This window comes from Harpia harpyja, chromosome 12 (genome assembly GCF_026419915.1).
Source record: "Harpia harpyja isolate bHarHar1 chromosome 12, bHarHar1 primary haplotype, whole genome shotgun sequence".
Classification (NCBI taxonomy): Eukaryota; Metazoa; Chordata; class Aves; order Accipitriformes; family Accipitridae; genus Harpia; species Harpia harpyja.
The window spans coordinates 8121192-8145400 of record NC_068951.1 but is presented as its reverse complement, the minus strand read 5'-3'; the positions used below and the strand labels follow the sequence as shown (position 1 = coordinate 8145400).

The 24209-nt window shown below is 49.3% G+C and overlaps 1 protein-coding gene across 1 annotated transcript in view; it reads right to left on the bottom strand.

The window, feature by feature from the left end:
• The window catches only part of DTX2 (deltex E3 ubiquitin ligase 2), a 40108-nt gene that overhangs the window by 10083 nt on the left and 5816 nt on the right, over positions 1-24209 (bottom strand). Inside the window, 4 exon segments of the mRNA XM_052803580.1 lie at positions 1272-1403; positions 8609-8667; positions 19316-19530; positions 19532-19902. Of these exon segments, the coding sequence (XP_052659540.1) occupies positions 1272-1403; positions 8609-8667; positions 19316-19530; positions 19532-19902 (777 nt within the window).

The following is a 24209-nucleotide window of genomic DNA, read 5'->3' as shown; positions in this document are numbered from 1 at the left end:
TCCTGCCGCCCCCTGCTTTCTCCTCCCCCTCTATCACACATCCTACTCCACATTTGCTCTCTCCCTCCTTCTCGCTGTTTGCAACTCCTCCTCCCGGCTCCCTCCATTATGCATTTCTGCAAGATGCCTCCTTCCACATTTAATTTCTATTTTCCTTCTACCACCCTTCCTGCCTGCTTCAGATGGGTTGGACCTCACTTCCCCATCAAGCACAGACTCCAAGGAAAGAAACACTGGCACCAACAAACTCCCCAGACAGCCAGGTGCCTCTTCCCCTCCACCTCAGGGCTCTTCCCTCTTTCTTAAACACAAGCATCTCCACGTTGAACATCCCCCACCTCTAGTCCCCCCTTCGCTTATCTGAAGTGGGAAGCACCTTAGGTTTGGTGGTGGCTGACCACCCCAGGACACCTGTGCCAGGGTTGGCAAACAATTTCTACAACTACACCAGGCTGGATTCACACCTACCCCCGCAGAGTCCCAGGGCTGCCACACACACATGGGACCCAGGCTCTAAACTGAGAGCCCACAGACTCTGCAAGGGTGAGGGTGCAGGATGCCAGTGAGATATGAAAAGGAGAAATGAAGGCCCTACCCTGGAGGTGGCTCAGCTCGGCAGGAGAGCTGGGGTAACCCGGCCCTTCCTGCCAGGGCACGTCCACCTGAGAGAGCTCCATTCCACTCCCACGCCAGACAGAGGTGGAGAGAACAAATCCTCTGCAATTCGACCTTAGAAAGCCCTGTATGACTCAGGGGCCCACTTGTCTGGAAGATGCTTCTCATTCCATGACTCAACCATGACAAGCATGGCTCACAAGCAAACCTTCTCTTGAAAGCATATATAGATTAAATGCTCTCCTTGATGGTCCTTCAGCTTTCAGACTTGTCCCACCAATGAGTCAGAGAAGGTCGTGGTACACGAATGCCCAGGGCTCCCCAGGAGGGCATAGCCGGACCATGGGGGAGGCTGCAGGAGTCTCTGACATGCACAGAGAACAACTGGGCTGCTCCAGCTTTAATGACTGATGGAAACAAGCAGACCTACCACAGGACCAGGTCTACTTTATCATCTTATTTTACAGCTTGTCAGAGACCATCCAGGCCAGAGGAGACGCATCCTGCTTCTCCCCTTGGTGGGACAAACATCATCAGTCAAATCAGAAGAGCCAAGAGGGTGGGGGGAGAGACAAGAGGAAAGGAGGGAGGCAGAACAAGTGCAGAGAGATAAAGAAGGAGATGGAAGCAAATATCAGAGTTTGAGCAGGAACTACCTTTCTTGGACACTTTCCTCCCCTCCTTAACTGAGCTGTGTTTTTTAGTGGCTTTATGGGTGCTGGCAGCTTGCGGCACACAGGTGAGGTGCACGGGGAGTCCAGCGGCTGACATCAGAATAGCCGTCATGCCTACAGCGGGTACGAGATCAACATGCAGGAAGGAAACAACGGGGAAAACACATTCATTAAAAAAAAAAAAAAAACTTTCAAAGAAAATTTAAAAAGATAAAATAAAACAAAACCCAAGCCCTTGATTCAGAGGACATAAAACATCCAAGAGGCAACAGGGTTGGAGTCAGCACAAGGACAGGATCCAGAGGCTTTCAGAGGGAGGAGCCCAGGCAGCAAATTAAAGGAGGGAAATAAGGGCACAAGTCTCGCCCGTGACCCTCTGCGCTGGTGTGTGAGCGGCACCCTCCTCTTTGCCTTAGCTTTAAGGCTCCTCCGGCATTTTGCATCTGCTGTGGTGCAAAGTCCTCCCGCTCACCGGAGCCCTGGAAGCAACCCTGACCCTGGGGGCCTAAAGGATCCAGGGCATCACCCAAACCCCTAAAGGTCCTGCTCAGCTACTCCCCCCTAAAGCTACGTGTTTCAAAGGCATCGCACCAAACCGATCCCCAGAGTGCAGCTTAACTGCCTTCAAACACTGCAGCAGTGCTGGGCTGACTGTGGGCTGGAGCTGCCCCACTCGATCCCCTGCCAGATGAGCACCATGGTGGCAGCCCCCCAGTTCACCCCACACTGTCTCCTCCTTGGCACTCCAGTTTTTCCTAGCACCCCCAGCCGCAACGCAATTCTCGCCCTCCCCCATCCCAGCCAGCTGTATTCATGGGATGCAGTTTGTTAAAGCTAATGAATCATTAAAAAGGACAGCCATTCCCTGAAGGTAAAATTGGCACACAGAGAGCTACAGGACTGATCATGCTGATCTAATATGATGTTTGCCCATGAAATACAGGCCAGTTACAAGTCATAACATTTCTAAGGTAGCATATTGCTCTTAAACTTACATTCAAGAAAACATCTGCCTTTGCTTTCCCAAGAAGCAACTTTCCCACCTGCCACAGCCATTGCCAGAACTAAAAAAAAAAAAAAAAACCAGCTCATGGATGCAGACAGACAGCAGACAACCTAAAAGCCAACATTTCCCCAAAAGCTACCTCTTACAGCAGACCATGCAAAAACACATCCTAAAGCTGTGGAAATTCTTGCCAGCATCCTGCATGGTAATTCATGACTAAAGCTGAGATTTCTAAGGATTTTCTTTTTCAAGCCTCTGTTCAGGAGGCTGGGAAAGGCAGATATAAGAGCACACTTGCTCAGGACAAAACTGAGGTACCTTGCCCACACATGACTGAAAATTGAGTTGACGGGAAGCATCAGCCAGCTTCCTGTGCAAGTGGTAAGACTATTTTCTACCTCAAATACACAACCAGTCAAGAACCTGCGCTTTGTGACTAGAAATCCCCTGTGCAAAGCCTATGTCAATGCCCCACAAGCAGAACTACCCTTATGCAGTGCTGACTGCATTTTGCGCCTCCTTCATGTAAGGTCCAAGTACAATAAATACTCCAGAACCAGTTCAAGTCCTTTCCTGATATACAAAGTTGGATGCTTTAACTAAAACTTTCTCATCTAAGGACCAAAAGACAGACAGAAGGGGTTTCACAGGATGGGGAGATGGGCACAGACAGATGAAGTAATTTCCCCAGGGTTACCCAAGAACCTTTGGCAGAGCTGGTCTGCCCAACACATGGTGAAACCACATGCTTCCAAATGGAAATAGGCAACAGCAAACCAGACAGCCATGGAGCACCCTCATTAAGTACCATCATTGTTGATCTAGATCTGAGGTGTAGCCCCCCAGTTCCCAGGAACTGCAGGGCCAGAGAAGGATCCTCAAAAAATGCAAGCACCAAGTTAGTACGTCTCACCCTACTGACAGCACCGGGTTGTTCCCAGCAGGTACAGCCGAGGAGAGCCCCTGACGTCAGTACAAGCCAGCAGGCCTCTAACTGAACATCGAATCCAGAAATTTCACAATCAAAATAACTTCCTTTAAGCCTTGAACTAAAGACCGCAAGACTATTGTGTGCTTTCAACCCCGGTGTAAGCCAGCAGTCCTTCACTACTCCCAGTGAGCCTTAAGGAAGAGCTTAAATGTTCCTATAACAAAAGCTACTTGTTTTTTGAATGAGTGAGTACAACTGAACACCTGAAGCCCAGCAACAGCACCCAAGCTGCCACCTACCTGCACGTGCACTAGGCAGGTACTTTCCACTTTCAGCAGGTTAAAGGACAGTTGGAGGTATTCCCAGAAGAGCAGTACCGACTCACACTGATTAGAGAGCCCAGAGGAACAATATTCTGGAGACACAGGGAAGATGCTGGACCTCCCCACGGCTGGGGGAGATCATCTCAGACAGCCTGACCTCACCGAGGCTGCAAAATGCAATTTCCCAGAATTGGTACAGAAAAGGAAACAGTAAAGTTGTCTCCAAAAAACCTGCTTCTAAGCAGTGCAATAGCACTGATTACAAAGACTGACATTTGAAAAGCAAGTCCAAAGACTAACAGGGATTATCACCACCTACGCACAGCTGACTGATAGGCAAATGCAAAATTAATGCTTTCTTCTTAAGAGATCAATACCATCTTGCTAACATTAACATGCAGAGCTCATTTAAAAAAAAAAAAAAAAAAAAAGAACACGACAGAAGCAGAGGCTGAACAACTGACTTCAGACTCTTAATGTCAGAGGACAAAATGTTGCCTTCAAAAAATCAGACCCAGTGAAGAGCACGAGCCACAGAACCTCAGCTGAGTTCAGTTACCATCTAACACAGCCCCTCCCATACCTGGAATAACATGTCCAAACCTGCCTGCCAGCATCATGAATCATCACAAAGAAAATAAACATTTACTCCAGGTACTTTCTCTCTTCCTGCAAACACATCTACAACTCAACGCAAACATACAGCACAGGGCAAACGTGGGACCAGGAGAATTACCCCAACCAAATGTTCTACCATGGACAATCTTAAACCAGCCAAGAAAAGGTAGTTTTCCACTTTTACCTTCTGCTGCCTTCAGAGAGACACACAATGAATCATCTTCTGCAGATTCAAATCAAGAGAGCATTCAAAAAGGGTATGTTCTGGTGTCACATTGCTCTTCTGGTTCATCTCAAAACCCAGCAACAATGCCTCCTTTAAAGTTCTAATACAATACTGGAATCTCAGCATCTAACAATCCTCCCACAAGTTTGGTGACAAGAGTCCCCAGCAAGGGATCTCCTCTGATCTAAGCCTTACGTGGGAGTGTGTGTTCATACAAAGTCCCAAAACAATACACAGACACACATCACATCTGCAGATCGATTCTCCAATTCTGACCTGTGGACACAACAACTTCAATTCAGAACTTGTTGTAGGCATCTGTGGAGTTATGTCAGGAGCAAATGTGGCTCTGGACTTGGATAAATTTTCACCTGAATGTGCAAGGGCCATGCTGCAACAAGATAAGCTTGCCCAGACCAAGACTGCTTTGGACACGCATGCAAGGGTTCCATATAAGAGCTCCTGCTGCTCACTAGCTACCCCAGGAACTTGAAAAAATATTATTTAATATGTTCAAACTTTCCATTGGCCACTGGGTTTCTTCCCTGCAAGGACTGCAGGAAGGAAGAGACAGAAAGCCTTGCAAAGCATCCTTTGGCATCTGATCTGATTCTATGACTGCATGCAATAACCACACTCAGAGAACTGCCTCTTTTCTCTTGCTCAAAGCATCTATTTGGCCAGAGGTACAACGTTACTGACTCCTTGGGGTAAAATTATTTTCACTGGAGCTATGACAACATCGACCAGCTTTTCTCGGCCAGCCATGTAAATAAGGGACTTTTGTAATATCCTGTGCAGGAGCTGAGCATGAGAAAAACATCCTTACATAATGTAATGAGCATTGACCACACGCTTGCTCACAGACCCAGCCTAACATGCCCCTCCGTTCACCAGGTCTGGCTACTGATCTGTTTTTGCACAGACCTCAGACTGGTATGCTTTTGGTTCCAGTCCTGGATTTAAGCAGGTAGAGGGGAAAGGGCAGAGCTTACCTTCAAATAGCATGAGATCTCAGAAAAGCATTGCTAATTTGTACGATTATATCCACCACCAAAATTATTCTGTTTAGTATGTTCCCAAATGCCCCAGCTCTAGGAATCATGCAAATGAGAAACACTCAGTTTCATTTAACAAAAAACTAATTTCCAGCCTTCATCTTAAAAATAGCATTAGAAGGGCCTTCATATGACTGCGTAGTCCACCCCCCAGCCCTGAAGCACACCAGCTAAACTCCATTATTCCCAAGAGATGTTAGTCCAGCTGATCCTTAAACACAAACACTGTGGTTCAACAGTTTGCTTAGACCTCTGTTCTGCGTTTCACCATACTAACCAAATACTCAGGGGAAAGAAAAAGACAAGTTTCCACATGCACCTTGAAGTATTAAAATAGCAGAAAGCAAGGAAAAAATAATTTTCTTTTTTTTTTTTTTTTTGTACAAAACATGGTTTTAAAGTCAGCTTCATGATTTCTGGGATCCCAAGTGGTGCTTTTAGAAGACATGGGGTTGACAGTGTTGCAAATCCCTCACTCAAATCGCCAGGCGCTCATCACACAAACAAAACACAGCTTCTCATTCAGACCCGCAGGATCCCTCGTCTCCTTTTTATCCACCAGAAGCTCCCTCTGCATCCAAGAGATGCACCTGCAGCATTTCTCAAGATCACCCACAAGATTCAGGGGTTTTATGTCTCCTGCTTCAAACCAGAGCCAAAGCTGCTGAGAGGCACTTCGGGATGGAGACCAAGGGCTGTGAGTGTTCTGGACACACTTCCCAGAATAAAGCCTTCCTCAGTTCACACCTGAGACTGCCCTCTCCTGCACATCATCACAAAGCCCTTGGGTCCCCAGCCTTTCCACCACTGATGCTGAAAGAAGCAGTCACGCAGCAGGGACCAGAGGAACAAAAGGGGCCTGACCTGTGTGTTAGAGAATAACTCGAATAATAAGTAACTCAAACACCATCTGCAGGATTTTAAATGTGAACAAAATACCACTTCCCAGAAGAGGTTCTAGAAACAGAGTGCAGAGCATAGAAGGGAAGAAGGTGTCTCTAAAGACCCAGCCAATTAATGTTTCAATAAAATTTGGCCTTTTTACCAGAACTCCACTGCTTACTGTTTACCAGAAATGTTCCCAGAGATTTATTTTCCTTTCACTTGCTAATTAACTTGTCCAGATCTTTCCTCTGCTTCTATGTGATTTTAAGGACAGACTCAAATTCAGATTTTTCTCCTCCCTTGCACCTCTGAGGTCTGTCACACTTGGCAGAAGGCAGTACAGCACCGATCAAAGCTGTGTCCTACGAAGACCTGGATCTGAAGGAGACGCTGGCTCTGGGGATTTGCTTCTGCGCTGACCACACTCAGCTCAGCCCATGCACTCCCCTGCAACTCAGAGTGCCTCTTGCTCGCTGCCTCGTGGAGTGCTAAAGATTATTAAAATGAATAATTATTCCTTCTTTTGCACCCCCAGCCTCCAACAACAGAGCTATCAATTACAAGCTTAACCTTTTCATTTTATTTTATTAAATGGTGGTAAATGGCTTATTCTACTGAGCTCTCCTGCAGCCTTTTATATCTAAATGTGGCACTACAAGGTATAAATGGACCATGCATATTCACCTCTTCCACTTTAACAGTGGATGTCTTGCACATGTAGAACAAGATCACAGGTAACAACATTAACACAGCCTGGATTCACCAGGGCTCTTCAGTTCTTTGCTGTATTTACCTTTGTGTGATTAAGTACCTAATTACACAGTCAGTGCTAATAGCCAGAGGATGAAATTCAGAGCTTCTATAAGCAAGGGGAGTTCTTCTGCTCAGGTCATCCACCTAGACGAGGTCTGAGCTTGACTTTACACCTTATTTCCACAAAGACTGATTTGCTAACGGGGAGACAGATGGGCTGCATGCTGTCAGAGACACTCAGTATCAGTCTTTACGCAGTGCTCATTTGGCTATAGAGACATGCAAGGCACAGTTTTCAAGATGGTGATAACATTAAACAACTGGAAACATCAATCCTGGGGATCATTTTTAGGCAGGGTAAAGCCTCACGCTTGGGAGAAGACCAAGCACTGTCACCTTTCCTGGAATAAGGTGGTAACCATTTTCTCCAAGAGCGAGAACGTAACTGTCTCCACTTGCTCGGCAGCAAACTTTGGTGTCCAAGGAGCTAATAACCTCAACAGACCATGCATAGACAAGAGCCAGAGGAAGGAGAGGGTTAGTAGATATTCTGTAGTGTCCGAAATAAGTACATAAAAGCCCAGAAAATACCATACATCAGGTCTTTTCCACTCCTCTACCCCGGGTTACCACGTTACAATACGATTTTGAGTGTACAGTCAGTGTTGGTACAGAGAAGACATCTGCTCTCAGCAGAACACCCGTATCCCCCGGCACCACCACACCAGGGTCCCGAGGTTTGGCGCTGGCTGAGTCAAAACACAGCAAACGCACCGACGGTTTTTGGCATGGAAACACTTTCACTGAAAGCTGCAAGCGCAAGTTGTCGTTTTCAAGGCAATGCCATTTCATGTTTAACAGGCAAATCTACTCTGAAAAGGAGCATTGAAAACTGGCACTTTCATCCCTCCCAGACACACTCCTCAGGTATATTTAGTATTGTATTCACAGGTTTGGATGATAACAAGCAAACCTGTATTCTGCTGCCACAGGAGACAACATCTGATTCAACTTCTGTCCCTTCCTTTCCCCAAGTCAAGGCATCACAATCATTTTTTAAGCTAAAGACCACCTCAGCTTTTGTAATAAAACCACATTAAAAAAAAAATCACATTAAAAACCACACACCGTCTCACACCACTCTTCCCCCTTAACTTTAGAAAAAAGTATAAACTAACAGCTAGCACTGAGCTTGATCCGTGTGCTCCCCCCCACTACTTGATCATCCACACCTATGGGAGAAGATGAATACCCAATCCTCAAATAAACCCACTCATTTTGGGAGCCTCAGGACCAGCACTGATGAGAAGAACAGTTACTAAGGTTTGACCATCCCATTCTTCCCCAAATTTACCCTCTTTGCCTTTCTGAAAAGTCTTTGGGCCTAAAACCCTAAATGCCATCAACATTTCAGACTCTTCCTAAAAACTAACGAAGGAAAGTAAGTGCCACAGAAAGGTAAACTGCTTGCTCGTGTAACCCTAGCGACAGAGCAGGTGAAGCAGAGAGGGATCCTTACCTGCCAGGGCCTGGTTCACCTTGCTGGGTTTGGGCATCTTGACTGGCAGGTTTGGGGCGCTGGAGAAAGAAGAGAAAAAGGGACAAGTTCAAAACAACAGATCAATCGCTAACAAAACAGAATCAATTCAGCAGTGCACTATTCCCTCCTGAGTGCCGGGGACCTGGATACATTAACAGGGATTAATTGCTCAGATGAGCCCCACCTGGGACCCCACCCATGCACCCTTTGCCCACTGGTCCAACAGCTACATTTAAGGAGCCCAGTCCTTGCCAGAACTATCTAGTAGGTTTACTTATCTCCAAGGTGGACCTCAGACCTATGGTGTAGGTAGCTGTCTCCAGCCCCATCTCCTCCTGGCTGGATGCTGGGCCTGACTCATCCCTTCCTCTTGCTGGAGCCTGTTGGTGAACCCTGTTGTCAACCCCCTGCTCTGATCCTGTGAGGCATCCCCACTCTTGCTGCTCTACCACAGAGCTTCCCGTGAGCAGCCAACATGTGCTACGACGGACTGCTGCACCAGCAGGTCCGTGGCATGGGCATGCAGCCAGGAACTGCTGGGATGCAGCAAAGTTTGTCTTAAACTTTCCAGGTGACTTGGTCTCCAGCTAGAGAAACACTGCTCACTAAAGCATGAACCCCCATGCTGTATGAGAAGTTGCTGATGTACAGATCAAAGGAAGCAAGCATTATCACCCTCCACTGCTTTCCAGATGGGGAAATTGAGGCAGAGAAAGGCCAAGAAAAGTGCTTGAGCGCATGCAGCTGCAGCCCTGGGTTGAACAGAATCAAGCCTTGACTCTTCCCACGCATCCAAGCAGTTACTGCAGGATGTGGGAACAAGGCAGGAAAAGTTGAAGGAGACTTAGAAGAGTTTGGCACCCATCTTCCTTTGGAAATCGAGAGGATTTGGACGTCAAATATCCCCTTCAGGTTCCTAACCTACTTGTTTTGGCAGCGTTCCCCAGCACTGGCAGCTACACCTCAAGCTAGTTAGGGATACATGGGCAGCCAGTGTCATGCAATTAGCTGACAGCAGGAATTAGGAAGGAAATGGTGAGCAGCAGCATGAAAGCTGGTGAGGGCATCACTAGAGGAGAAAGCAAGCTGGATCCACATGAGCAGGAACATTTGAAATCCAACATGCTGGCACAGAGAAGCCACCCACAGATTTTGTCTCAGGTAGCACACGTGCCTGGGATGGATGCAGGCTCAAGCGCATCAGCTGCAGTTAATACACAGTGCATTCAGACAACCATCTCCAAGGACTCCCCAAAATTACATCAAACCTGGCCAGCTTAGGAATTCACAGAGACTAAGGTGGTCAAGTGCCCAAATGCCATCCACCATCTAGGGGGAACCTAATTCTCTCCAGCTGGGAGGCAAGAGCTGCCACTGTGCCCAAAATAGCATCACAGACAGAGGTCCCTCCTTTCAGCCTTGCTAAAATCTTTGTCCACATTTCCATGACAATGACCAGAGCTGAAAAGATTTGCAAGTGACACATGGCTGTCTTCCACCCTCAGGACAGGGATGCATCCCCACCTCCCTCCTCTCCTACCTGCTGCAGTTTGAAATAGGTTACTGCACGCACGCTGAATTCCCTGAAGAAACCCCTGGGCAGGACCCAGGGCTTGGTGCTGCGCTGACAGCCTGGCCAAGCGAGACCAGTTCTTCCAGACCCTTAAAAAGCTCTCCAGACCGCAGAGGTTTCCCTTCTCTTTCAAAGACTGTGTTTTCCCCTCTGCTACCCCCAATTTTGCAATGTCTTCAAATGATGCAACATACTGTTCTTGCTGCAGCCCAATTCAAACCCAGTGAATACAGCGGAAATTCTCCCCTCAGTTTCAAAGGGCTTTGAGATGGATGCCATGACTCCTCTTCATGACTTTTTTTCTTTCCTGATTCAGCCTCTTCATCACAGCTCTTTCTCAGGTATTTCCCTCCTCCTTCTATCTCTCATGCATTTGCTTCATTTCTGCTCCTATGATTCTCTTCAGATGATGGCTAGTAGTAGGGCTGCTCCTTCTCCAGCTGCAGACAAGGAGGGTATTTGAGGACCAGATTATGAAAAGGAACTTGAGACCTGGTCCCAAAAATCAGAGAGGCATTGGACCTTCCCTCCTCCAACTGAGCAGCCAAGAAGACAACATGGTGCCTGGACAACCCCTCCACCCCAGTCTGTGACCCTGCCTGTGACTGATACTGAAGAGCTTGTGCTTCATTGTCACACCATGAAGCACAGCAGCCACCTTGGGTGCTTTCGTTTCCCTGTGGAAGGTAGAAATACAATAGAGCACAAAGCTGAACCTTCCGTTCTGCCAGGAAAGCAGATGGGCAGTGGAGGATCCTTCCAAAGGGCTGGAGCACAGCATCATTATACCTGAGGTTGAAGAAAGCAAACCCAGAGCTGCTCTGGGAAGGGGATCATTGGTAACCATGCCTTGAGAAGACTGGCAGAGAAATTTTTCACTCTTCTTTCCTGCATTGCAAGGCTGAAGTCCAAGTCACCCAGGAGCTAGAGCTTCTGTGAAGTGCAAAGAACGCTTGAGATTTGCAGAGGGAAATGGATAAGCAATTGATGCATTTGCAAGCAATCAACTTTTGGAAGCTGTGAGTGCACTGCAGATAAATTACTATCCATCAGCCAGGAAACACTCACTGATCAGCTGCACTCCTGGTGTAAAGGCAAAGCTTTGACTGCTGGAGGCTTTAAGCCAACTGACGTGATGATGGAGAAACCAAATACTTCTTATTTCACACGCACAAGCTAAACGCACGCACATTCGGTTAGCGGCATCTCAGCTAACAACGTTGTAGGATGTGCTGACCCATCCGCTCGACACCGTCTGAGCGTACCGGCAGGGCTGCCACGCACTGTGACTTCTTTTACGTCTGCAGAAAGCCCAGACCTAAGGCTGACGAAATCAAGGGAAATCCACGCTGCTTTGAGGTACCTCTGCCACAACACTGCCTGGGTAGATTTGCAGCGACAGTGCGTGGGAGGAAGTGTTGCCACGCCAAAAAAGGTGCAGAAATGCTACTTGGAGCCTACCTTGAGTCTGAAGTGGGTTTTTTTGGAGCAGGAAGGGGAAGAGGTAACAAGGAAGGATATTGCTATTGTAGTATAACATGGGCTGTGCCTCAACTCCGAGAGCAGGCTTGCCAGCAGCACAGACAGACATATTTAGTCCATCAGCTCAGACTCAAGCTACTCCAGTATCGCCATACCAGTGCTGGCTTCTTGGGAGAGAGACGAGGTCAGGCTGGGGTGAGGTCCTGCTGATTTACTCAAGCAAGGCTCAGTTAGGAGAAAACTTGATGCAGGCAGGCTGGTGGGGGTCTCGGGTAAGGGAGATCTGGAGAGCATTACTGCAAGAGCAGGCACTGCAGTGCGGAGAAACGAGAGGGATCCACTGAGACACCTGCTCCTGCTGCCTCTGCTGCCCACAGACAAGATTTCTAACCAGTCAGTGCCTTTGACTCCTAGCCAAATGTTCAGGCTGTGCTTGCAACACCTGAAAGTCAATGCCTGAGTTCTCTGAATATTTCCTGGTATCAATTCTTCCTCCCTGGTCCAATTTTGTCCTGCCATTCACTGCAGCTCCTGCTCTCCCACTGCTCTGTACACTGGAGGTGACTGAGTGCAACAGGGGTCACCAGGTTGTGAAGAAAGGGATGCAAAATAAGACACTGTCCTCAAAGATTCAGAAAGAAGATTCTGGTAAGATTTCCCATCACCAGTTCCCAGGCAATCTGCTACAGGGGCACAGACAGGGCAGACTGATATTTCAGCATGACGAAACCACTCGCTTCTCCAGAATTTCAAGGTACTGCAACACCAGTGAGACAGCAAAGCACAAGGCCAGAGAGGAAGCATGGCATCCACAGCTGCTGCCATTTCAAACACTGGGTGGCCAGGTTTGAGCCTAACATCACCTAAGCTGCATGTCCACAGTAGTCTAATGGAGCAGAAGTGGGGAAGGCTGTAGCAACTCACCCTCTCCACCTGATACAGCCCTTTCTTCCTTCCTCTCTCCCTGCACACCAGCCAGCAGGCCACATATTCCTGTATCATGACATCTTTGTAGCCCTCTGGACAATAGCCAACACTTCTCCTCCCAGATCAGGCTGTATCCAGCCCTGCCTCACATTAACACCAAGTGCTACCACAACACCCAAAGGTCTAACCCCCTTCCCAGGGCTAACCGAGTGTACGATGCTGCTAATGACCATACAGCAGTTTCTCCCCTACCTTTCTTCTCAAGACGACGCCAAAAGCCAGACCGAATCCCTCTAACGGAGGACCTTTTGGTGCGCTGCACGCAACCACGCAGGTCTGTGGTTTTGCTCCTGGCATCAAGCAGAGGAGATTCCCCTGCTCCCACTCGGGAGGAGCGCCCAGCAGCAGAACCATGCTGGCTAACAAAGGGCTGCAGGACAAGTCACAATGGACCCAGCGGAACCAGCACCGAGCAGAGCCCCTCCTCACCACCCGAGGAGCTCATAGGTATGCCTACGGACAAAACTGAAAGATGCAAAGGAGGAGAGAGAAAAGGAAAGGCCCTGCCCAGGTCCTGGTCCCTCAGTTACACCTCCTGATCCTACAAAGTACTGACCATGGGTCGTTCCTTGCAGGAGATTTGGGAGCGCAGCACCAGATCCTTCTTAGGAACACCACAATACTGTAAGCATCCTTCCCCAGTCCCCAAGACCCCTGTTCCCCACGCTTTTAAACAAAATCCTCTCTCCCCTCAAGCTGCCTGCCTTATCTGTAGGCACAACCTAGACCAGCACCCAAAGCCGCATAAGGTCAGAGGGGCCAGTGGAACTGCAGTGGAGATTTGCCTGGCTGGGGCACTGATTAATATATCCCCCAGAAGATTGCTTCCTGCAGCTTTACTTGCTCATATTACAAGCAGGGCACTCCTTACCATGTTTCAGGAATGCCCTTCTCTGTAATTAGACAGCACAGTGGGGGGAACAGGGTAGCTCTTGCCTCAGGGATGGATGCTTTCCCATGTGGGGTGGGAAGGATCATGCCAGGAGGTGGTTGGGAGCCTGGGGAGCTGACCCCTGTTTCACAGATCTGGTTAACGGCACTGATACAAGGATACGACCCTTGCCGTGGCACGCTCCATCAGCAGATTTCAGTGCCGTCTGTGAGAGAGGCCGGATTCATTAACTGTGTTTAATACACAGGAGGAAACTAATGCACCAAGAAGCAAAACATCTTGCCCACATGTATTTAATACATTAGCAGCAGAGCCAAGGATATTAGCATCTATTTAAGCCTTGGCACTTCTCTCTGGGTTTTCCAGTGACTTTGACCCTCTTGGGAGGATGGGGAAATTAAACCTGCATTTTGAAGTGCCTGAGCTCCACCTTCTCTCACACCGGCATCTGCCCTCCAGCCCCACAGCAAGCAGGAAACATATTTAATCACTGCCAATGCCACAAAAGCCCAGGCATGCCTGTGCTACTAACAGCCCATACTGGGGGCTATTCCTGCCTGCCTATTGGAAATAACTTGTCACAACCACACAGGGAGTTAGGAAGCTTTCCAGGATGAACTACACCTCTTTCTCAGCCCTGCAGGAGAGATGTTTGCTTCGGTGCTGCCATTTTTAGCTGTCTTTCCTAAAGAAACCGCGTGTACGCAACTGCACCATCTTTCAGTCTCTCGCTAATAGCTTTTGAGCCCTTCTGCCAGTTGCAGCTCAGCTCCGAGAGGCAGAAGCTGGGTCATCCCTGCAGGCTTTGTGAAGATAACCAGTTTTGTAAAAGCAAGTAATCCGCCAGGGCTGCTTTGGAGCCAAAGGCTGCAGGGTGAACACAACACAACCTTTATTAGACACCGGAGGATGCACCGTGGCCCACTGCTCCCTTCCCTTCGGTCTCTGAGCAAGGGCCAGCACAGGAATTGCGCATCATGGCTAAGAGGAACGAGCAATGCTGCATGCTGGACGCAGACGGAAACCCTTGGCAGGATAATTAGTGCAGGATAATTAGCGCTTAGTCTTCACCGCCACAAAGGCCGCACTATTCGGTGATGCAGGAGGAGATGGGGCAGCAACTGCGAGGGAAGGGGAACTAACCACCACGCAACGCCAAGTCCAGCTGAGGGGGGAAGACGGGGAACCTGGGGGATAAAATAACCCAGGAATGTTCTGGGCTTAAGAATTAAATGAAACACATTGTTAGAGTTTGCTACTCAGGTTTCCCCTAATTCACAGAAATGAGAGTATTTTCTGCTGGAACATGGGTTTCACAAGCCTGAGACTGTAACCCCAGCCAGGAGCAATTACACCCACCCAGTGGCATTTCCGACTCAAACCCAGCACAGGGGTGACAGGGGAAAAGCCATCTCGAGCTGTCAGCTGGTGCTGAAAAAGTCCCTTTCACATAAAGCACCATACTGGAAGACAGAGATTGCCCCACTGCGTGCATTTGTCTGTCTGGCAGGGGGTAAGGAGGACCTCTGGCAAAACTAATCCCAAAGGACTGGAGATTCAGACATCGTCCGTCATCCATAAAGAGCCACCAATGCACATCTTTGTTCTGCCCTTCTCTGGGGTCCGTTTGGGTGAGCCCCCCGCTGCTGTCTCACTCTGGGCTGCGATCTGCAATCCATGAGTGCTCCTGCAGGGGAGGGCATGGAAAACAGAGGCTTCCACAGATATGTCTAGTGGCAAACACCAGTGTTAACAAACAGAAAGGGAGTTGTAGAGATAAAGACAGCTCCTAACATCCTGCCTGCAAAACCACCTCCCCGAGAAGCCCTGTAGCCAGGCAAGTGCCCAGCAGCATCCCCATGTCCAGGCCAGGCTTCGGTTCTGCCAAGGGTTCATGTCACACTAGCTATGGCAAGCCTGGGCAGCGCACCCATGCTCAGGGCACACTCACACCTGTCCTGGTTTCAGCTGGGATAGAGTTAATTTTCCTTCTAGTAGCTGGTATAGTGTTAAGTTTTAGGTTCAGTATGAGAAGAATGCTGATATCACACTGATGTTTTCAGTTAGTCTAAATACTACTTAGCAACAAGTCAAGGATTTTTCAGCTTCTCATGCCCAGCCAGAGCAAGAAGGCTGGAAGGGCGCAAGAAGTTGGGAGGGAACACAGCCAGGGCAGCTGACCCAAACTGGCCAAAGGGGTATTCCATACCATGTGACGTCATGCCCAGTATATAAACTGGGAGGAGTTGGCCTGAGACAGGGGGATGACTACTCAGGAACTAACTGGGCATCAGTCGGCAAGTGGTGAGCAATTGCATTGTGCATCACTTGTTTTGTATATTCCAATTTTTTATTATTATTATTGTAATCTTATTGTAATTATTATCATTATTATTTTCTTCCTTTCTGTTCTATTAAACTGTTCTTATCTCAACCCATGAGTTTTGCTTTTTTTTTTCCCCAATTCTCTCCCCCATCCCACTGGGTCAGGGGGAAGTGAATAAGTGGCTGCGTGGTGCTTTGCTGGCTGGGGTTAAACCATGATAGCACCCCAGCGGGGACAGACAGACAGCAGCCAGGAGAGCAGGGACCAAGGCTCACAGCTGGGGGTGCAGGGTTTGCACAGAGGGTGCCTGTCACATAAGTGCCAGCACTCACACGCTCCCTTGCAAGCATCTGAAGAGCTGTTGCCTTCCCCACGTGGCACATTCTGCTGTCCCCAGCAAAGATTTAACGGTACAATCCCTTCGCATCCCCCAGAAAGGCTGCCTTGGCCAGGGATTATTGCCAAGATACCAGACACCTCACCCCTTGCACACCATGAACAGCTGAGCTGCAAAACAGGTTGCAACAGCTAGACCTTGACCAGCCACAGCATTGCTCATCCACGGCCAACACTGCCACCAGTACCACAGCAGTCCCAGTGCCCCGGGAGGGCTCTGCCTGCTGCTGCTGTCCCCAGGCTGGCCTTCGTAGAGGAGACCAGATGCTTTTGCCACAAAAGCCACCTTCAGCAGTGCTCAAGAAGAGACCGAGCTGGAGCAGCTGGAGCAGCTGAGCAGGGAGCGCAGGGGCATATGCCAGCCCTGGAGGGCTGTTGCATTAACCCAGCGCAAGCTCTGCCAGCACTCACCTGTCAGAGGGTTTAACCAGCCGCTGAGAGCTGCCCGCTGCCCCGGCAGCTCCCAGGACCCAGGCCCAGCAGGCTGCCACGACAATGTCCTCCCCAGTGCCCTGGCTGGGCACCTCCAGGTCTCCTCCCAGCTGTCGCTCTCCTCCCAGTCAGCATCGCCTGGGCTGTAAGCTCAGTTCATGGTAAGGAGCCTGTGCCACCCCTCTCTGAACATCTCTCTCCCACCCTCCCTCCTTTCAGGACAGCCTGTCCCCCCATCAGTAGCATACAACATACCCAGATCCTGATCGGCTCCAGACAAGCTTGCAGGGCAACTGCCGCAGCATTTGGCTCTTCATTTTTAATCTTCCCACCCTGAGAGTCACTTTGCAAATCACGCTGAGGCTCTGTGGAAGGACGGGGGCTCCAGGCAGCCCGGCAGGCCCACACACTGACCAGTGGCTCCTGCAACAGGGGGAATTTGGCAGCTTCTTCAGGAGACAGCAAGAGCCTTACTGGGGGCTCTTGCAAGCAGTACTGAGGTCTGATTTTCAGCCTGATTTGAAGGTGACGGGAGCAGAGAAGTATTGCGGATGCTTAAGATGCCACAAAAAATCACCAGGTGCAAAGAAAGCACCAGAAAAAGACCATGAGAAAGAAGAACGGGATGTGGGAAGTCATTTCACTCAGACGACCCTGAAGAGGGAAAGTCCTGATATGACACCAAGGAAAGTATCTCAAGATTCACCGTCTTGCTTAAAATACAAATGAGATTCAAAATAAACCTCAAACCCCTGTGCCTCATGTAAGTAGCAGAATCTCTTTCAACACCCTTCTAGATCTCTTATCTGTGTATTTACCTGGGGTAGCTTAGACAGGTAAATCAGTCCTGGCAAGTTCCTCTCTAGCTTCTCAGGTGCTCACACAGTGGTTCAGCACCTGGATCATTTATGGTCAAATGCATATACTGCTCTGTACACTTCCAGCCATGTACAAACAGAGGGAGCAGTCAGACAGCCCTTGCTTGGTCCTCAGTTTAATGCTGGCAGATACTCAGTGCAAGTATTATCACAGACAGGCCACAAAGACCTCTGCTAGCAAAGGCTTGCATGCAGAAAGAGTTAAGACCCTGAAAGCCGATTAGTGGTGATCTAGCTTGGTTTGGGTGTCTAGGTTTCACAGAGGCCATCCTACAAGAAGTAGGGAAGTGCCCCACTTTGCAAGGATGACACTGATCTCCCCCAGCCCCAAAATCCCTGCTGGAGCCCAGTGCTGCAGCCCCCCTCCAGCCCATGGGGGACAACCGACTGCGGCTTGGCCCAGCAGCCCACGCCGTGGAGAGGAGGTGAGCTGTCAGACCACAAGACTCTGCTTTTCATTTAGCCGAAAGGCCCAAAAGGAAATGAAGCCCTTCCTCCCACACCGGTAAGGTGCAAACACAGCCCTCCTTCGACTCCAGCCGCACACCGATGGAAGCTGAAATCCTGTGCTGTGAGATGCGCACCAGTTTCAGCCCTGTGAGAGAAGAGCCATGGTGAAAATGAATCAGCAGCCAGCATGGATGACCCAGCCATACAAGCTGGAGTGTTTGATGGGTGACAGCTCAACGAACTGAGGAAAACTAGACCTCAACTAGCACCGCAACAACTGCCAGTCCTTCCTTCAAAGTAACTAGCTCCCTCCAGAGAGCCAGAGCCCACCCTGAGCACCCAGCCAGGAGAGGGTCACTGAAGAAAGATGAAGGGAAAGGACATGGCAAAACCCTCACAAGGCAAGGCTTAGCTGGATTTTAAATCACTTACAGTCCTGCTTGCGCTTCCAGTCCTCCAACATCGCAACGGCAAAGTTCCACAGCACCTCAACACGTGCAAAATGAACCTCCAGTGGCATCCCTGCTCTGCATCAGCATTTAGCCTGACGAGTAGCCTGGACACCATTCAAATTGCTAGTGTCACTGCATTGATTTCAGATAGAGAAGGATCAATATGGTTCAGGGTATCAAAGGAAGGGGAGAATAAATTACTGATTTGGTTTTATAAACGTCTTCACAATGGATTTAAAAAATCCTTGATCAAATCTGTATCTTAGGGGTTGTTTTTTTTCTGCTTGTTCACCTTAAAAATGCCCAACATGGACTTCCTGATTTTGTCAAGAGAATTCATGAGGTCTCAGCCACACACAGAGTCCTGTCGTCTTTCCCTGAAGGGGAAGAGCTTTGAACACAGAGCAGTTTTCCACTCTATGTTTATTGCATATTTTGAATTAAATAAGGGTGTTCACAAGTCCCCTTTTCATTCACTCAGTCCCCCTCACAGTTGTTTTTAAGTGTAACCTGAAATACCACCAATCGCTATTAATTTTCTTAAACCTGCAGAATCTCAACCTGACCACTTTCTCCAGTGGTTCAGGCAGACTAGTAGACAGAAACTATATTTCAAGTGGGAAAAACGAAGGGGAAAGCAGAGGAGAAGCCTTTTCATCCACTGTACTGGACACAAAGGCACAAACCTCTCTCTCCTTCTAGGGAGACCTTTGTAACAAAGTCCTCTGGGACAAAGAGCCTCCTAGATAACGAAGACCTGAGCACAGCAGGTGTCTTGGACACATGCACAGTATTTAAAGGTGAATTAGGGTCTGTACCTGACTCCGTTAGATGCAGATAGTCCTGTGCTGGGGCCCCCAGTTTGAGGCAAAGCCCAGGTGCTCTGTGCATTGAGTCTCGGTGTTGACCTTGCTCCAGACAAAGTTGGTTTGTTATAGGGCACGAAGCCGACGCTGGAAGAACTTACTGACGCTGTCCTACCAGAAACCTGATGAGTAGCAGAATTGTTGGGAAAGTTTATCATGGAGTGGCGGGTAGCGTGTGGTGATGGGACCAGTCCCACTGTTTAGCCAGCACTGCTGGCAAGAACAAGCCACCCCTGCATGAAGGGGTGCCGAGGAGGCTGTCACTGGGTACGGGGCGTCCAAGCGCCTCTGAACACTGCGACGGAACCTCGTGGTCTTGTTGGTCTGGACTTGAGCCACAAAGTCAACTTCATAGTTGTAGCCCAAGGGTCCAAGATCTACTCGCTGGTGGTTCGTGGCACGAGCTTGCTCCAGGAACACGCAGACGTTCATCTCATAGGGGGACCACCCGCCTTCATCGTTCTGCCACTCCCAGATGATGCCCTGCCCTGCAGCAGAGTCCCCAGGGAAGAGGTGCCTGCGGACGGCCCGCATTGTCCCTGTGTGGGGAGAGGGAGGAAAATAAATAAAATAATTTTGTGAGCAGAGAATTAAGGGGGGGACGTTGTCTCAGGGATTTGTTTCTGCACAGATCTGCGGTGTCTACATCAGGGTGGTCTTCCCCACCTCTCCATCAACAGGGGCACTAACAGACTTTCTCTTCCCAACAGGGCTGGGTTTGCTCATGAAGCTTACAGAAACGCAATACCCCCAAGATCCCTGTCCCTCTGCCAAATCTGATTGCAGGCTGGCAACAGGTTCAAAAGCTGCTGGGAGGAAGGGTGGGAAAGGAGGGAAGGAGAGAGGATGCAGAGACAGACACACCTGAGCACAAAGGCACAGCAATCACATATGCTGCCCTGACTTTAAAAAAAAAAAAAAAAAGGTAAAAAAATTAGGCTGAGGCATAGATCTGGTTAAAAAAAACCAACTCCCACAGCCTTGACAACAGAGTAACTATAGAGACAGAACACCATCAGGAAGTGCTTTGCAGGAGTGCTTAAGGGGCTAAACGCCTACTTCCCTACTTCGCTATGCAGGAGTCTGGGCAATTTTGTTCTTGGGGGAGCAGGTGAAGTCCCACAAGCGCAAGGACAAGGACAAGGAGAGGGGACAGACAGGGCCACCTTCTCCATGCTCCTGACTGCTGGGAGACATAGCAAGACTAGAGACAAGGCAACGAAGTAACTTGGAAACTGAAGAGAGCAGCTGTTCAGACAAAGGAAGAGAAATGAAAGCCAACACGCTACTCTTGCAAGGCTGCTCGACAGCAACAGCAGGAGCTCGAAACCCCCTGGAAGCCTGGCTCTCCAGGGTGACTTCACTCCTGGTTACTTTATTCTTTTCTTTTAAAAAGAAAAAGCCTAACGAGAGGGAAGCAAGCCACCCAACAGGACAGAAGCTCTGCAACCTCTGCAAAAACAAGTTCCTGCAGCAGGGTCAAAACTGCTGCTGCTGGGAAAATCCTTACCAGCACTCTGCACTGAGAATGAGGAGCAGGAAACGCCGCGGGGTAAGCAAGTCTGGGGATGCAGGCAAGTGGGGGTGAACAGGGGTGCAGCAAGTCGTTACGACACAGGAGGAGTTCAGAGAAGAACAGCACCGAGAGGGGAAAAAAAAAAAAAAAAAAAGCCTCCTAAGGGGTCATGTATTATGACCCTAAGCTCCAGGACCACAGGTAAAAACAGTATCCACACCTATAGCCTGCAGATAACTGCCCCAGGATGTTGCTGGTGGCTCCATGGGGGGCAGGCAATCCAAGCAAGCTTTACACCCAACAAGCACACCCCAAGGAAGAGGGAGGACAGCCCACGTGGGACTCCACACTGACAAAACCCAATTGCTACCTGTCTTCAGGCCAGCTGACTGCTGGCTCGAGTACCTCTGCCTCACACTGCTGCTATTTCTACCCCATGCTCTTGGGGTACTCCAGAAACTGTTAGGACTTGACTCAAACCATAACGGCATTAACTGCCTGCTTGCTGCTAAAACTTCTGCTTGACAGCACAGAAGTCACATTTCTGCTCCTATCACACTCCCAGGCTGCTTTGTAAATTGTGCTGGTGCTTTCTGCACAGCGCTATGGTCAGACCCTAACGAGACCTTGTGCTGGGGTGCAGTATCAGGAAAGACAGATCTGAGCTCCAGAGCTGACATAAAGGCTGAGGCTCTCTCAAAGGCAGAATGTGCCAGACCAAGGAACGGCAGGACTCCTGTTTCTGCTGGGGAGCTGAAGTCATTGGGGACTGGAATGGCTTGCCTCAGCCCATGCAGGGGATGAGCAGCCAGGAAAGGTCCAGCACTTACCCCCAACCTGCTACTTCAGTGGCCAGAGCAGCATCAAGCATCCTGCTTATTGCAGAGCAGGACTTTCCAGTGTCACCATCCAACAGACAACACCTCATCAGCACACCTAAAAAGCTACTAGCAGCCAGTGAAACACAGCAACCTCCCCCGTAAGATCTGGGGTTGAACCCCAACGGCTCAACCACGAAGCCCAAGGATTCTTGTGGGACAAGGCCTTCCCCTGGCAGAAGTCAGGGCAGAAGGTGTCAGCAGAACCAAGGCGACCTTCCCCAGCCAGGAATCAATGGGAAAGCAGATGCAAGAGCCAAAAGCAAACTCTAGCAATGACCGCTCCTATCCACAAAGCAAGTCCTGCCACGTTTTAGAAACACAAACCTATGGCCTCAACAAGCAGGCAACGTCAGGGGTGACCCCTTGAGCACAAGGAAGACTGGGGATGACACTGGGCTGGAAGTGAGATGGTGAGAAATGAACTACATTTAGAGATGAGTGCAGGGAACCTGCTCCCAGGAGAAAAGGGACTACCACAGGTAAAGCAAGGTGTCAGAAAGCCCAGCGGGACACATCTCAGAGGAGATTAAGCAAGCCTGCCTCTACTCCATGGACAGGTCAGAAGCTAAAAGCAGCACAGAGAGGACTTGAGGAGTTTGCAAGCTACCTGTGTTTTTAATGCCCCTAAACAGCAGCAGGGAGAGAGCTTTTAGGATTCAATAGCAAGACCAAAGCCGTACACTTGGAAAACATCCCCCTTCCCCCAGGCTGGCAGGGAAACTGGCATTCCTCTCCAGGGTGGGCAAACAGCTGTGGTGAGAGGACAACTCCTGCTGCTCCCTTGCATTCACTCCCAGCTAATGTGCCTCAACCAGCAGCTGAAGCCTGCAGCTAATCCTGCCCATAAGATCCCCCTGCACAGCTGTCATTCCCCGTTGGTGGGGATGCTGCTCCCGTTAACACTGGCTTCCTGTTATTCTCCCTGGCTTCCTTTGAAGAGCCTATTTGTCTGTCTGATAGCTAATGAGCAGAATACAACAGCCTATTTTTTGCTCTGTTTAAAGATTTTTCATGGGGATGTTTCCTGCAGAGATTCTTTTCTCCAGCACATGACAAAGGTCAGCTGGCTGCTCACTCAGAAAGGTTCAAGTTTGAGGCAGAGCCCTGCAGAGAGAAAAAGCTTTGCTTAGAACTGAGCCATTGAAAGGGGATATGAGAGCATTTCCAATAGTCACGTTGCAGAGCACACAGGTACTTGTGGAGGGAGGCTCACAGATCTGGCCACTCTGATCAGCATCCCTCCAAATCAGTGGGAAATGCTGCAGGAGAGACATGAAGTGGAATCAGCCTTTTTGTTATTAACGACTCAACCACAGATCTTGTCCAAGGAAAGATGAGATCACGCCAGTCAACCTCATTTCCAAAATTGTATTGGGCTGCCCCCAAAAGATGACCAATTCCAAACCATCCTGCAATGGACAATATTCGCTAGGTGTTTTGACATCTTTCACAAGGGTCTAAAGAGATACAAGACCTTTGCGGAGAGACAGCTCCACTTGTGGAGAAGGATGTCCCATTCACACTGGGACATATCTTTCACCCTCCCACAGGCACTCTGCTCACCCTCACCAAACTGGGCCATTTCCTGACAAGGGACAGCGTGGGACTGCTGCCCACGTGTTGGAGCACTGGCTGAAAGGGCAAGAGGCTGGAAGGTTGCTTCACAAGTTAGGCATGAAGAAAACAAGAAACAGCTGCTGATGACAGCTCTGGTGGTCCACGCTGTATTGCTCTAAGCCACAGCCTCAGCAGGGCTTCCAGGTGCTCAAACGGTCCATGCTGAGAAGACCTGCCAAGGCATCCAGCTAAGCAAGCTCCTCACCCAGGACGCTGCTAGAAAAATTAATCCTAAGGTCACCAAGTCAGAATAAAAACACGGATGCAGCTGTGATGACCACTTGCATTTGCTTCAACCACTTCCCTTTCCTGTAGGGATTGCCTGATCGTGCAGTTGATTCAAGATATTGTTCACTTATTGCTTAAATTGGCAAGAAACCAGCGCACTGCCCATCTCTAAAGCTTGGGGTGATGCTTGACTGTGTCCTGAGGGGATGGGAGAGATGTTGGCAAAGGGGAAACTGATGCATGGAGAATTTTTCAAAGCAGCCATTCATTCAGGGTGTGTAATTTGGGATATCCCTGGATTTTCCAGAGATGAAGAGCACGCATTCCACCCCTGCCCCCTTTGTAAGCTACAGCTGCTCAGCACATCTGGAGCAAAAGAGGGTAGGAGTCATCTCAGCAAATTCTGAGCTGCTAGCCTCAGTGACCCCAAGAGACAAGATGAGAATGAAAATTAGGTCTCAATCCTGCTATTAAGCCCAGCCCACCCTTCCTCCCTGGGAGGAAGCAAGCCAGCCTCGTACAGCACAAGTGCAGGGAATATTCTGCTGCAGCATTACAGCGTTCTGCGGGGGCTGCAGGCTCTCGCAAAGCAGCTTGCGCAGGG